General features: G+C 34.2%; 1 protein-coding gene across 7 annotated transcripts; it reads left to right on the top strand.

Moving 5' to 3' along the window:
- The first annotated feature begins 768 nt into the window (after nucleotides 1-768).
- Nucleotides 769-11934, top strand: LOC11445508 (putative disease resistance RPP13-like protein 1). 7 transcript variants are annotated; one of them, XR_005645309.1, is made up of 8 exons: nucleotides 769-914; nucleotides 992-1057; nucleotides 2908-6344; nucleotides 6564-6611; nucleotides 9725-9808; nucleotides 9905-10025; nucleotides 10898-11189; nucleotides 11488-11934. XR_005645309.1 is itself a non-coding variant. In XM_039831766.1 (6 exons), exons 3-5 carry the CDS (start codon nucleotides 2943-2945, stop codon nucleotides 9761-9763), a joined length of 3489 nt encoding a protein of 1162 aa, XP_039687700.1. In that variant the 5' UTR covers nucleotides 769-914; nucleotides 992-1057; nucleotides 2908-2942; the 3' UTR covers nucleotides 9764-9808; nucleotides 11488-11934. The 7 variants fall into 7 exon arrangements, 2 of the variants coding, with proteins under 2 accessions (XP_039687700.1, XP_039687699.1); XR_005645310.1 differs by having other exon boundaries at nucleotides 2886-6344; XR_005645311.1 differs by lacking the exon at nucleotides 10898-11189.
- Nucleotides 11935-12511: the final 577 nt, after the last annotated feature.

Raw genomic sequence — 12511 nt, 5'->3', positions numbered from 1 at the left:
TTATAGTCAATACCACATAGTGTGTGTGGGGCACATGCAATTACTTGATCATGGGGTCCGTAATAACTTTTTTTTTCTTTCCATTTTCCACCAATTGTGTTGGAATATCATAAATCAATATTGAATATATTTATGGCTTAATTACTCTTTTGGTCCCTTAACTTATTTTTTGGTTTCGTTTAAGTTCCTTAACTATTAAAAGTTTCGTTTCGGTCCCATAACTTATTTTTGGGTATTCTTTTGGCCCCTTAACTATTAAAAGTTTCGTTTTGGTCCCTTAACTTATTTTTTGGTTTCGTTTTGGTCCCTTAACTTATTTTTTGGTTTCATTTTGGTCCCTTAACTCTAATACATTCATCCTAACATAAAGGACCAAAGTGGTTGACGGAGGAAGAGTTAAGGGACCAAAACGAAACCAAAAAGTAAGTTAAATGATAAAAACGAAACTTTTAATAGTTAATGGACCAAAACAAAACCAAAAAGTAAGTTAAGGGACTAAAACGAAACTTTTAATAATTAAGGGAGCAAAACGAAACAAAAAAATAAGTTAAGGGATCAAAAGGATCAAAAGAGTAATTAAACCTATATTTATTTATAAAGGACAATTATATGGGAAATGCTAAGAGATATTATTGTATTGAAAACCATCTAATTATACAAATTCAAACCCATAATAAAAATAAATAACTCGTAGAAGAAAAAGGCAACTTGTTTTTTCCTTGCAAGTGGAGGGAAGGTGGCCATATATGTTCAATCAGTTGATCAAAAAAGGTACATTATCTCATTCATTTTCTACATCTTATTTTCTCTTCCATATGAAACTTCATCATTGATATCTTGTTGTGCTTCCTCTAAGTCCTTCTTTGGGAGATCTTTCAAGTTCTTCACTTTCTTTGTTCCACACACACTTTCAGGTAAATTTCTCCTTCAACATATTTTATATTGCTTCTAAATCTTTCTCTAATCTTTTTATACCCTCTTTCCTTGGCAGATCTCAGGTGGTGGTTTTTTTTTTGACAAATTAAAGATCTTAGTTTGTTTGTTCTCACACTTTCAGGTAATATCTTGTTAACTCAAGTTAATCTTTTAAATTATGTTATGGGATCCATTCCAAAACAAGTGACTAGCTTATACCAAACTGTGTTACTTTCTATTTTTTATGTCATGTTAATTAATTTTTTTGAGGGGAGGATGTTAATTCATTATCATTTTTCAATTATACTATCTTATTGATATTATGTGTATTATAACAAAAAATATACTATCTTATTAACATCACGTGTATCTGCAGATCAGTCACTTAAAAGTGTAGCTGAAAACATATAATTCATACGAGTCAACCGTTTATCATTAATCAATTAATTTAATATTTTTCTTCTAAATAAAAATTAAACAGAATGTTTTAATATATTAATTATAATTTATTATAAAAGTCATACATGGGACAAACATAAATGTTAACAAATGTTTTAAAGGCATTCCTTAAAGACTTTAGATTGTATGTTTTAATGAAAACTTTATCCCTTCAAAATAAAAAATAAAAAGTTTTAATGAAAACTTATGCATTCAATTCATCAGAAATCTTAATATTAAACTTTTTCAATGAATAATGTCTTAACTATAATTTTTTTTTTTAGGAATTAACTACAGTGTATCATGACACTCATTAACAAGACATCTTTTTAAATAACAAAGGTTAGCACTTTTAAATAATAGTTTTGAAGTTCTCTTTAATCATAATGTAGATAGTGGTCTGAAGTCAGAGATGAGCTAGCCTTTATAAAATCTAAAATTGACATATAAAGAAATTTAAGGATTATTTTACTTATATAAATATAAATTGAAATAATACCAAGAAAATAAAAAATGACAATAATTATTTAAAAATGTTGAGTTCAACAAAACTTCAAGCAGTCGAATTTGTCTATTACCGATTTTATATTAAGTCATTTGTAAAAAACTCATTGGTAACACAATTCTTTATGTTGTTTTATTTTTTTTAAAGAAAATTCTTTATTTTGTTGTTATAGAGATAGGAAGTGGCAAATTAAGATGAAATAAATTAATGAACCACGTGATAATCTTTTGACTTTCATATTTCTACTAATTTTTAACATATAAATTTATTTGCAGTAACTGAAAATATATCATTGAGGTAAGTAAATATAATCATACCTACTTATTAATGCAACTAAAACAAAAATTCTTCCCGGTTTGTAACCGACAAAAATCATGTCAACGTGAACTTATAACTCAGTTGGTAGGGACAATGCATAACGGCTTAAACATACTTTTGGTGCTCCTATTCTTTAAAAAAGAAATTTAAAGTTTTAGTGTCCATATTTCAAAAATGAATTTTTTTACCCCTATTTTACTTTTTTTGGGAATTTTGGTCCCTCATCTCGTTTTTGGTCATTTTATGTTTTTTATGAATTTACTTATTCATTTATGACATGACAATGCTTAGTCAGACATATTTTTGCTGACATAGATATTCAGTATGGTCTAATAAGCGTTGTCATATCATAAATGAATAACCCACGTCATAAAAAAAAGAAAAAAAAATGGGATGTAAGGCCACAATTCGGAAAAAGTTAAATAAGGGGATCAAATATCAATTTTTAAAATAGGGAGACCAAAACTTTATTCTTTATTAACATAAAGGACTAAAAATGCATTTAAGCCTTTTTTAAGAAACTAAAAATACCCATTGTTTTTTGTTTATTTTTTTACATAAATCAGCCATTGTTAAGTTAATCATAATTAGAAGCATATTGTATGACTGGTTCTTGTTTCATTGTATGATATAAATCAAAACGAGAGATATTCTTATATTATTATTATGCATGTATATAATTCTTGTTTCATTTAATTTTACTTGACAGAAAGAACACATTTATCTTGCAGAGGCTTTAAGACTTGTGCTTCAGGCTCAATATATCATGGCAGAGTTGGTAGCTGGGGCATTTCTTCAGTCTTCTTTTCAAGTGATTATTGAGAAGTTGGCTTCTGTTGGTATCAGAGACTACTTTAGTAGTAACAATGTTGATGACCTTGTGAAAGAACTTCATTCTGCACTTGACTCTATCAACCTAGTACTGGACGAAGCAGAGATAAAGCAGTACCAAAAGAAATATGTGAATGTGAAGAAGTGGCTTGATGAACTTAAACATGTTGTCTATGAGGCAGACCAACTGTTAGATGAGATTTCTACTGATGCAATGCTAAATAAGCTGAAAGCTGAATCTGAACCACTTACCACCAATTTATTGGGCTTGGTTTCAGCTTTAACTACAAATCCATTTGAATGTAGGCTCAATGAACAGCTCGATAAACTAGAACTTCTTGCAAAGAAAAAGAAAGAGTTGGGATTGGGAGAAAGTCCTTGCGCTAGTAATGAAGGCTTAGTCAGTTGGAAACCTTCAAAAAGATTGTCATCTACAGCTCTCATGGATGAGTCAACCATATATGGTAGAGATGATGATAAGGACAAGTTAATCAAGTTTTTACTTGCAGGCAATGACAGTGGCAACCAGGTTCCAATAATCAGCATAGTGGGTTTAGGAGGGATGGGGAAAACCACCCTTGCTAAGCTTGTGTACAATGACAACAAGATAGAGGAGCATTTTGACCTTAAAACATGGGTCTACGTTTCAGAATCTTTTGATGTTGTTGGACTCACCAAAGCAATTCTCAAGTCATTTAATTCTTCAGCAGATGGTGAAGACTTGAATCTACTCCAACATCAACTCCAACACATGTTAATGGGAAAGAAATACTTGCTTGTTTTAGATGATATCTGGAACGGGGATGCAGAATGTTGGGAGCTGTTACTTCTTCCCTTTAACCATGGATCTTCTGGAAGTAAGATTATCGTGACAACTCGTGAAAAGGAGGCAGCATATCATGTTTTAAAATCCACCGAGTTATTTGATTTACAACAATTGAAAACAAGCCATTGTTGGAGTTTATTTGAGACACATGCTTTTCAAGGCATGCGTGTGTGTGACGATCCAAAACTTGAATCAATTGGGAGGAAAATAGTGGACAAGTGTGGAGGGTTGCCTTTAGCTATAAAATCACTGGGCCAACTTTTGCGAAAAAAGTTTTCTCAAGATGAATGGATGCAGATATTGGAGACTGATATGTGGCGATTATTAGACGGGGACAACAAAATTAATCCAGTGCTGAGATTGAGTTACCACAATCTTCCTTCCAATCGGAAGCGTTGTTTTGCCTATTGCTCCATTTTTCCCAAGGGTTATACATTTGAAAAAGATGAATTGATCAAGCTTTGGATGGCAGAAGGTTTGTTGAAGTGTTGCAGAAGAGACAAAAGTGAAGAAGAGTTAGGTAATGAAATTTTCAGTGATCTTGAGTCAATTTCGTTTTTCCAAATATCACATAGGAAGGCCTATTCCATGCATGATCTTGTCAATGATTTATCCAAATCAGTGTCAGGAGAATTTTGTAAGCAAATAAAAGGTGCTATGGTGGAAGGTAGCCTTGAAATGACGCGTCATATTTGGTTCTCTCTTCAATTAAATTGGGTTGATAAATCACTAGAGCCATATTTGGTTCTCTCTTCAATTAAGGGACTACGCAGTCTGATACTACAAGGCTCGTATGGTGTGTCGATAAGCAAAAATGTGCAACGTGATCTGTTTTCAGGACTTCAATTTCTACGGATGTTAAAAATTAGAGATTGTGGTCTCTCAGAGCTAGTTGATGAGATAAGCAATTTAAAGCTTTTGCGTTATCTAGACCTTTCTCACACTAATATTACAAGGTTACCCGATTCTATTTGTATGTTGTATAATTTGCAAACACTCTTATTGCAAGGCTGTAGGAAGTTGACAGAGCTCCCTTCAAATTTCTCAAAACTCGTCAATTTACGTCATCTTGAACTTCCTAGTATAAAGAAGATGCCAAAGCATATAGGAAATCTAAACAATCTTCAGGCCTTACCTTATTTTATTGTGGAAGAGCAGAATGAGTCTGATCTTAAGGAGTTGGGGAAACTAAACCATCTTCATGGAACAATTGATATTAAAGGGTTGGGTAATGTGATTGATCCTGCAGATGCTGCGACAGCCAATTTAAAAGATAAGAAGCATTTAGAAGAATTACATTTGACGTTTAATGGTACAAGAGAAGAAATGGATGGCTCAAAAGTTGAATGCAATGTATCTGTCTTTGAGGCTCTTCAACCAAAGAGCAACTTGAAGAAGCTCACCATCACATACTACAATGGCAGTAGCTTTCCAAATTGGCTAAGTGGTTTTCATTTATCAAACTTAGTATCTCTTAAACTGAAGGACTGTGTACTATGTTCCCATTTACCAATGCTTGGGCAGTTCCCCTCTCTCAAGGAGATTTCTATTTCAAACTGTAACGGAATAAAGATCATCGGCGAAGAGTTTTACAACAATAGTACAACAAATGTTCCGTTCAGGTCCCTTGAAGTTTTGAAATTGGAGCATATGGTCAATTGGGAGGAATGGTTTTGTCCTGAAAGGTTTCCTTTGCTTAAAGAGCTTACTATAAGAAATTGTCCCAAATTGAAAAGGGCCTTGCTGCCTCAACACCTTCCTTCTTTACAAAAATTGCAACTTTGTGTTTGTAAACAGTTGGAGGTATCAGTTCCCAAGAGTGATAATATGATAGAGTTAGATATACAGAGATGTGATAGAATTTTGGTAAATGAATTGCCGACAAATTTGAAAAGGTTATTACTTTGTGATAATCAGTACACCGAGTTCTCCGTGGACCAAAATCTAATCAATATTCTCTTTCTTGAAAAGTTGAGGTTGGATTTCAGAGGCTGTGTAAACTGTCCCTCTTTGGATTTACGTTGCTATAATTATCTTGAAAGACTTTCAATAAAAGGATGGCATTCCTCCTCCTTGCCTTTTTCACTACACTTGTTCACCAAACTTCATTATCTGTATCTGTACGATTGTCCAGAGCTGGAATCCTTTCCAATGGGTGGTTTGCCTTCCAACTTGAGGGAACTTGTAATATACAATTGCCCAAAACTGATTGGTTCAAGAGAGGAGTGGGGTTTGTTCCAACTCAATTCTCTCATTGAATTCGTTGTTAGTGATGAGTTTGAAAACGTGGAGTCGTTCCCAGAGGAGAATCTGCTGCCACCAACTCTGGAGTATCTTAATTTGCATAATTGTTCAAAGCTAAGAATAATGAACAAAAAGGGTTTTCTCCACCTCAAATCTCTCAAATATCTATATATTATCAACTGCCCTAGTCTTGAGAGCTTGCCAGAGAAGGAGGATCTACCCAACTCCCTTTATACTTTGCGGATTGAAGAATGTGGAATAATAAAGGAGAAGTATGAAAAGGAGGGAGGAGAGCGTTGGCATACAATTAGTCACATCCCGAATGTGTGGATTGACGACATTTAGAAGGAATGAAGGTTAATTGCACCGCCACATAGTGCTAGCAAGAACAAGTTATGGGTCCCACATACTTTGACTCTGAATATTGAATTAAGGTGAACAAATTTCCCACACACAAGGGTTATTTCCTACTGTCCAATAATAAAGGAGAAGTATGAAAAGGAGGGAGGAGAGCGTTGGCATACAATTTGTCACATCCCGAGTGTGTGGATTGATCGCATTAAACAGGAATGAGATGTTATGGGTCCCACTTTTGGTCAAACCTTTTTGGTTTGGAAGGTACGAACATATATTTTCTTAATTTTTTCTTTTTTTAATAAATTTATTTTCTTAAATTTTATATTCTTATTTTCTGACTTCAATTTATTTACCCAGGCCAAGAGGGATTCACGGTTAATGAGCTCTCTGTGTGCATGTTTGGATTAACCGATCTATTGTGTTTTGATTCACGGTTAATTTGATAGAATTGTGATAATTTTGTCAATTTTTTTTTTTAATTTCAACAAAATCAGATGCTAATTTCACAAACTCGTTGTCAATATCTTCCCTTATTTTTGTATGTGTTTTTCTTCCCACCTTTTAATCATTAGAATATCTCTGGACTGTGTTCTATATGTGTCAATGTGTGTCCTATCTGAAATTACTTAAAAAATTACAAACCTTTTTTTTTATCCAAGAGAGTCTTCATTAAATTTTTTACTGTAAGAAATAAGCCAGTTTGTGCCATGGTTGTGCCTTAGGCTGTAGTTTTAAATGCATAAGGAAGCAATGCATTTGGGTGATTAGATAGTTATTTGATGTAAACCGACACAAATCGAGTTTCAGTTCGAATTCTTACACTTAAAACCAGTTTCCAACAGATAGTCTTCTGAAAACCGGTGTAATAAAAAAACAAAAAATGGTTTGATAGAAATCATATAACAGTGCTTTAGTTTTCTTTAATATTCTTGCCTTTAATTGCTTCTAATCCAATCTTGATATTTTTAGGGGATACACTTTTGCCAATAATGATTTCGACATATCATGACCTCTTATTCAAAATCCTACTGAGTTGTCGAAAGTTGTTGTTACTAATGAGGGCTTCTGTCAAATAAAGTTGTATTATATTGCTGATTGAATCATGAAATTTATTTTACTTTGAAAAATGCAACTGGATGGCATAATAAAGTTATCTGCAACTAATTGCATAGAACATATTGAATTGAAAAGCACAATTTCCCTTTGTTATTCTTCTGACTTTGTGTCCCATATTTTTTTAAATCTTTTCCTTTTGTGTCGGCTCAGAAAACCTGAGACATACCACTTTGTTGCCAAAGGGAATTTTGGTGCATTCAATGGCATCCAACTCGAGAAAAAACCTCTGTCCTCATGGTGGACGGGAGCTTCGATGATGTTTGGATCACAGTCTACGTACAAAATTGGTAGATGCTGATTCTGCTGGTGAGACCCTCTCAACCATTTCATCATCAGTGTCAAGGAGAGATTGCATCTCAAGAACAAAGTAACTGCAAGAGCTTCTTCTGTTTGCTAACCTCCCGGACGTTTATGGAAAATCCAATACCTCTTCATGAATGCCTGTAATTATCATGAGGTAAGTTTCAATCATTAATCTCTTGGAGACTTAGCTAATTGCTGCACAGTTTTTAAAAATTGATATGGATCTTTGTATGGTTGAAACTTAATGCATCTTTATTTTATTTTTTTCCATTTATAAATTCTCTATTTTTTATTGTGTAAAATACATACAAAAGCTTATGTGCATGTTTTTATCAATTCATGGATACATCCGCTGATGAGATAATTACTTGAAAAATCCTTCAGGTTACACTTTAAAGAAAGCCTAATCAGAAGTATTTGGATATAATGACATGTTATTGTTGCTACCATATATTGTAGCTTTGGATGAAGCATACGGATACTGTGATGCTTATGGAAAGATGCCATTTTTGCTTCAAGTTGTCGACAATATGGTTTCAATTTCAAATCTCTCGCTGAATTGAAGACTGATGAAAAAAGAACAAATTTTACACCTGCCTTAGTTCTCAAAGTGATAAGAATTGGAGGAAAGATGAGTAGATGATGATAAAGAAAAAAATTCAAAGTTCAAAGAGGGTAAAGACTGGGAAATGAGCATAAGGAACAATGGTATCATAGTTTGTTGCATGATGGCGACTGGGGGTACGGTTCAGGGTTGATGTTGTAATCTGGACAATAGTGTTTATACACAAGTTGTGCATTGTAAACATTACTCTTTCTCTCATAATAAAAAGGAACTGCAGCTGCTCTGCAGTCGGAGACGTAGGCAATATTGGCTGAACTTCGTTACCAAACATCGTGTGTTCATTATTTGCGTTTACTGTTTCTTTAATTTTTTGATTTTTGAACCAGTTTGCTGTTCTAACATACTTATGGGTAACATGCCATGTTAACATTGGTAGGGAAACCAATGTAAACTGTTACATTCCTCTTAAATGTTTTTCTTAAGGGCCTTGCTGCCTCAACACCTTCCTTCTTTACAAAAACTGAAGATTGGTTATTGCAACAAGATGGAGGCATCAATTCCCAAGTGTGATAATATGATAGAGTTAGATATACAGAGATGTGATAGAATTTTGGTAAATGAATTGCCGACCAGCTTGAAAAGTTTATTCCTTTGTTATAATCAGTACACCGAGTTCTCCTTGCACCAAAATGTAATCAATTTTCCCTTTCTCGAAGAGTTGGTGTTGGATTTTACTGGCTTTGTGGAATGTCCTTCTTTGGATTTACGTTGCTATAATTCCCTTTCTACACTTTCAATAAAAGGATGGCACTCCTCCTCCTTGCCTTTTTCACTACACTTGTTCACCAAACTTCATTATCTGTATCTGTACGATTGTCCAGAGCTGGAATCGTTTCCAATGGGTGGTTTGCCTTCCAACTTGAGGAACCTTAAAATATACAATTGCCCAAAACTGATTGGTTCGAGAGAGGAGTGGGGTTTGTTCCAACTCAGTTCCTTGTTAGAATTCTCTGTTAGTGATGAGTTTGAAAATGTGGAGTCCTTCCCAGAGGAGAATCTGCTGCCACCAAGTCTTACTGATCTTAATTTGAGAAATTGTTCAAAGCTAAGAATAATGAACAAAAAGGGTTTTCTCCACCTCAAATCTCTCAAATCCCTATATATTTGGAACTGTCCTAGTCTTGAGAGCTTGCCAGAGAAGGAGGATCTACCCAACTCCCTTTATACTTTGCGGATTGAAGAATGTGGAATAATAAAGGAGAAGTATGAAAAGGAGGGAGGAGAGCGTTGGCATACAATTTGTCACATCCCTATGGTGACAATTGACCTCATTGAACAGGAATGAGATGTTATGGGTCCCACTTTTGGTCAAATCTTTTTGGTTCGGAAGGTACGAACAAATATTTTCTTAATTTTTTCTTTTTTTAATAAATTTATTTTCTTAAATTTTATATTCTTATTTTCTGAGTTCAATTTATTTTCCCAGGTCAAGAGGGATTCTGCGTTTGGAATGGTGTGATGGGAGTTTGGGATTGTGGTGATTTTGTTAAGATTTATTTATTGGAGTGTGATGGTGATGCAATTAATCTTCTTTCTCTTCTCTTCAGGTAAATTACTCTCTGTGTGCATGTTTGGATTAACCGACCTATTCTGTTTTGATTCACGGTTAATTTGATAGAATTGTGATAATTTTGTCAATTTTTTTTTTTTTTTAATTTCAACAAAATCAGATGCTAATTTCACAAACTCGTTGTCAATATCTTCCCTTATTTTTGTATGTGTTTTTCTTCCCACCTTTTAATCATTAGAATATCTATGGACTGTGTTCTATATGTGTCAATGTGTGTCCTATCTGAAATTACTTAAAAAATTACAAACCTTTTTTTTTTATCCAAGAGAGTCTTCATTAAATTTTTTACTGTAAGTAATAAGCCAGTTTGTGCCATGGTTGTGCCTTAGGCTGTAGTTTTAAATACATAAGGAAGCAATGCATTTGGGTGATTAGGTAAACTGACACAAATCGAGTTTCAGTTCGAATTCTTACAATTAAAACCAGTTTCCAACAGATAGTCTTCTGAAGCAATAAAAAAACACAAAATGGTTTGATAGAAATCATATAGCAGAGCTTTAATTCTTGCCTTTAATTGCTTCTAATCCAATCTTGATATTTTTAGGGGATACACTTTTGCCAATAATGATATGGACATATCATGACCTCTTAATTCAAAATTCTACTGAGTTGTCTAAAGTTGTATTAAAAGCTTTGTTATATCGCTGATTGAATCATGAAATTTATTTTACTTTGAAAAATGCAGCTGGATGGCATAATAATTATAACCAATGAGACAGCTATGTTTCAAAGTTATCTGCAACAAATTGTCATATAACATATTGAATTGAAATGCATAATTCCCCTTTGTTATTCTTCCGACTTTGTGTCCCATAGTTTTTGAAATCTTTTCCTTTTGTGTCGGCTCAGAAAACCTGAGACATACCACTTTGTTGCCAAAGGGAATTTTGGTGCATTCAATGGCATCCAACTCGAGAAAAAACCTCTGTCCTCATGGTAGACAGGAGCTTCGACGATGTTTGGATCACAGTCTACGTACAAAATTGGTAGATGCTCATTCTGCTGGTGAGATCCTCTCAACCATCTCATCATCAGTGTCAAGGAGAGATTGCATCTGAAGAACAAGTAACTGAAAGAGCTTCTTCTGTTTGCTAACCTCCCGGACGTTTATGGAAAATCCAATACCTTTTCATGAATGCCTGTAATTATCTCTTGGAGACTTAGCTAATTGCTGCACAGTTTTAAAAATTCATATGGATCTTTGTATGGTTGAAAGTTAATGCATATTTATTATATTTTTTCTTCCATTTGTAAATGCTCTATTTTTTCTTGTGTAAAATACATACAAAAAAAGCATATGTGCATGTCTTTATCAATTCATGGATACATCCGCTGATGAGATAATTACTTGAAAAATCCTTCAGGTTACACTTCAAAGAAAGCCTAATCAGAAGTATTTGGATATAATGACATGTTATTGTTGCTACCATATATTGTAGGTTTGGATGAAGCATACGGATACCGTGATGCTTATGGAAAGATGCCATTTTTGCTTCAAGTTGTCGACAATATGGTTTCAATTTCAAATCTCTCGCTGAATTGAAGACTGATGAAAAAAGAACAAATTGAACACCTGCCTTAGTTCTCAAAGTGATAAGAATTGGAGGAAATATGAGTAGATGATGATAAAGAAAAAAATTCAAAGTTCAAAGAGGGTAAAGACTGGGAATGGAGCATAAGGAACAATGGTATCATAGTTTGTTGCGTGATGGCGACTGGGGGTACGGTTCACGGTTGATGTTGTAATCTGGACAATAGTTTTTATACACACGTTGTGCATTGTAAACATTACTCTTTCTCTCATAATAAAAAGGAACTGCAGCTGCTCTGCAGTCGGAGACGTAGGCAATATTGGCTGAACTTCGTTACCAAACATCGTGTGTTCATTATCATGCGAGACATGAGAAAAGAAGGCGCTGGATAAATTGCATCAATCAATTACACGGTGAGGATGTCATGTGGCCTTTTACTCCAGTTTTCATTTTATTTCTTTTTTTAAGTGTTAAGAAGAAGTGATCAAAAATTGAATGACATGCTGCCACTTTGTTTTCAAATGGAATTTTGTCGAATTCAATGGCATCCAACTCGAGAAAAAACCTCTGTCCTCGTGGTGGGTGGGAGCTTCCATGGTGTTTGGATCACAGTCTACATGCAAAATTCGCAGGTGGCTCCATCTTTTCTTCATTAGAATGAGTAGCCGATGCATCAATAAGACTGGCCTGTTATAATCAATCAATGTAACACAGAACCATTCTGGAAGGCATCACTCTAATTTATGCAGTAGGAATGATGAGACAGCAGACTTTGATGGAAACGGACAGCTGAATGAAGGAAACCGAGTATCAGGACAAAGTTTGTTTCAGTCAGAGAATATCATTGTCGAGAGGTGTGCATTTTGTGATGTCAGGACTCAGGCAGCTACTTCAACTTCTTACTCTTTGTATGTCCTTCGTAGTTCATACA

The sequence above is a fragment of the Medicago truncatula genome, chromosome 3, assembly GCF_003473485.1.
Source record: "Medicago truncatula cultivar Jemalong A17 chromosome 3, MtrunA17r5.0-ANR, whole genome shotgun sequence".
In the NCBI taxonomy this organism is placed as follows: domain Eukaryota; kingdom Viridiplantae; phylum Streptophyta; class Magnoliopsida; order Fabales; family Fabaceae; genus Medicago; species Medicago truncatula.
This window is presented reverse-complemented; position numbering and strand designations above follow the sequence as displayed.

Coding starts and splice junctions, on each gene's coding strand:
- LOC11445508 (XM_039831766.1), top strand. CDS start 2,943: ATGGCAGAGTTGGTAGCTGGGGCATTTCTTCAGTCTTCTTTTCAAGTG. Junction 6,345..6,563: donor AAGAATGTGGAATAATAAAG/GAGAAGTATGAA, acceptor CCAATAATAAAG/GAGAAGTATGAAAAGGAGGG. Junction 6,612..9,724: donor GTTGGCATACAATTTGTCAC/ATCCCGAGTGTG, acceptor ACAATTTGTCAC/ATCCCTATGGTGACAATTGA.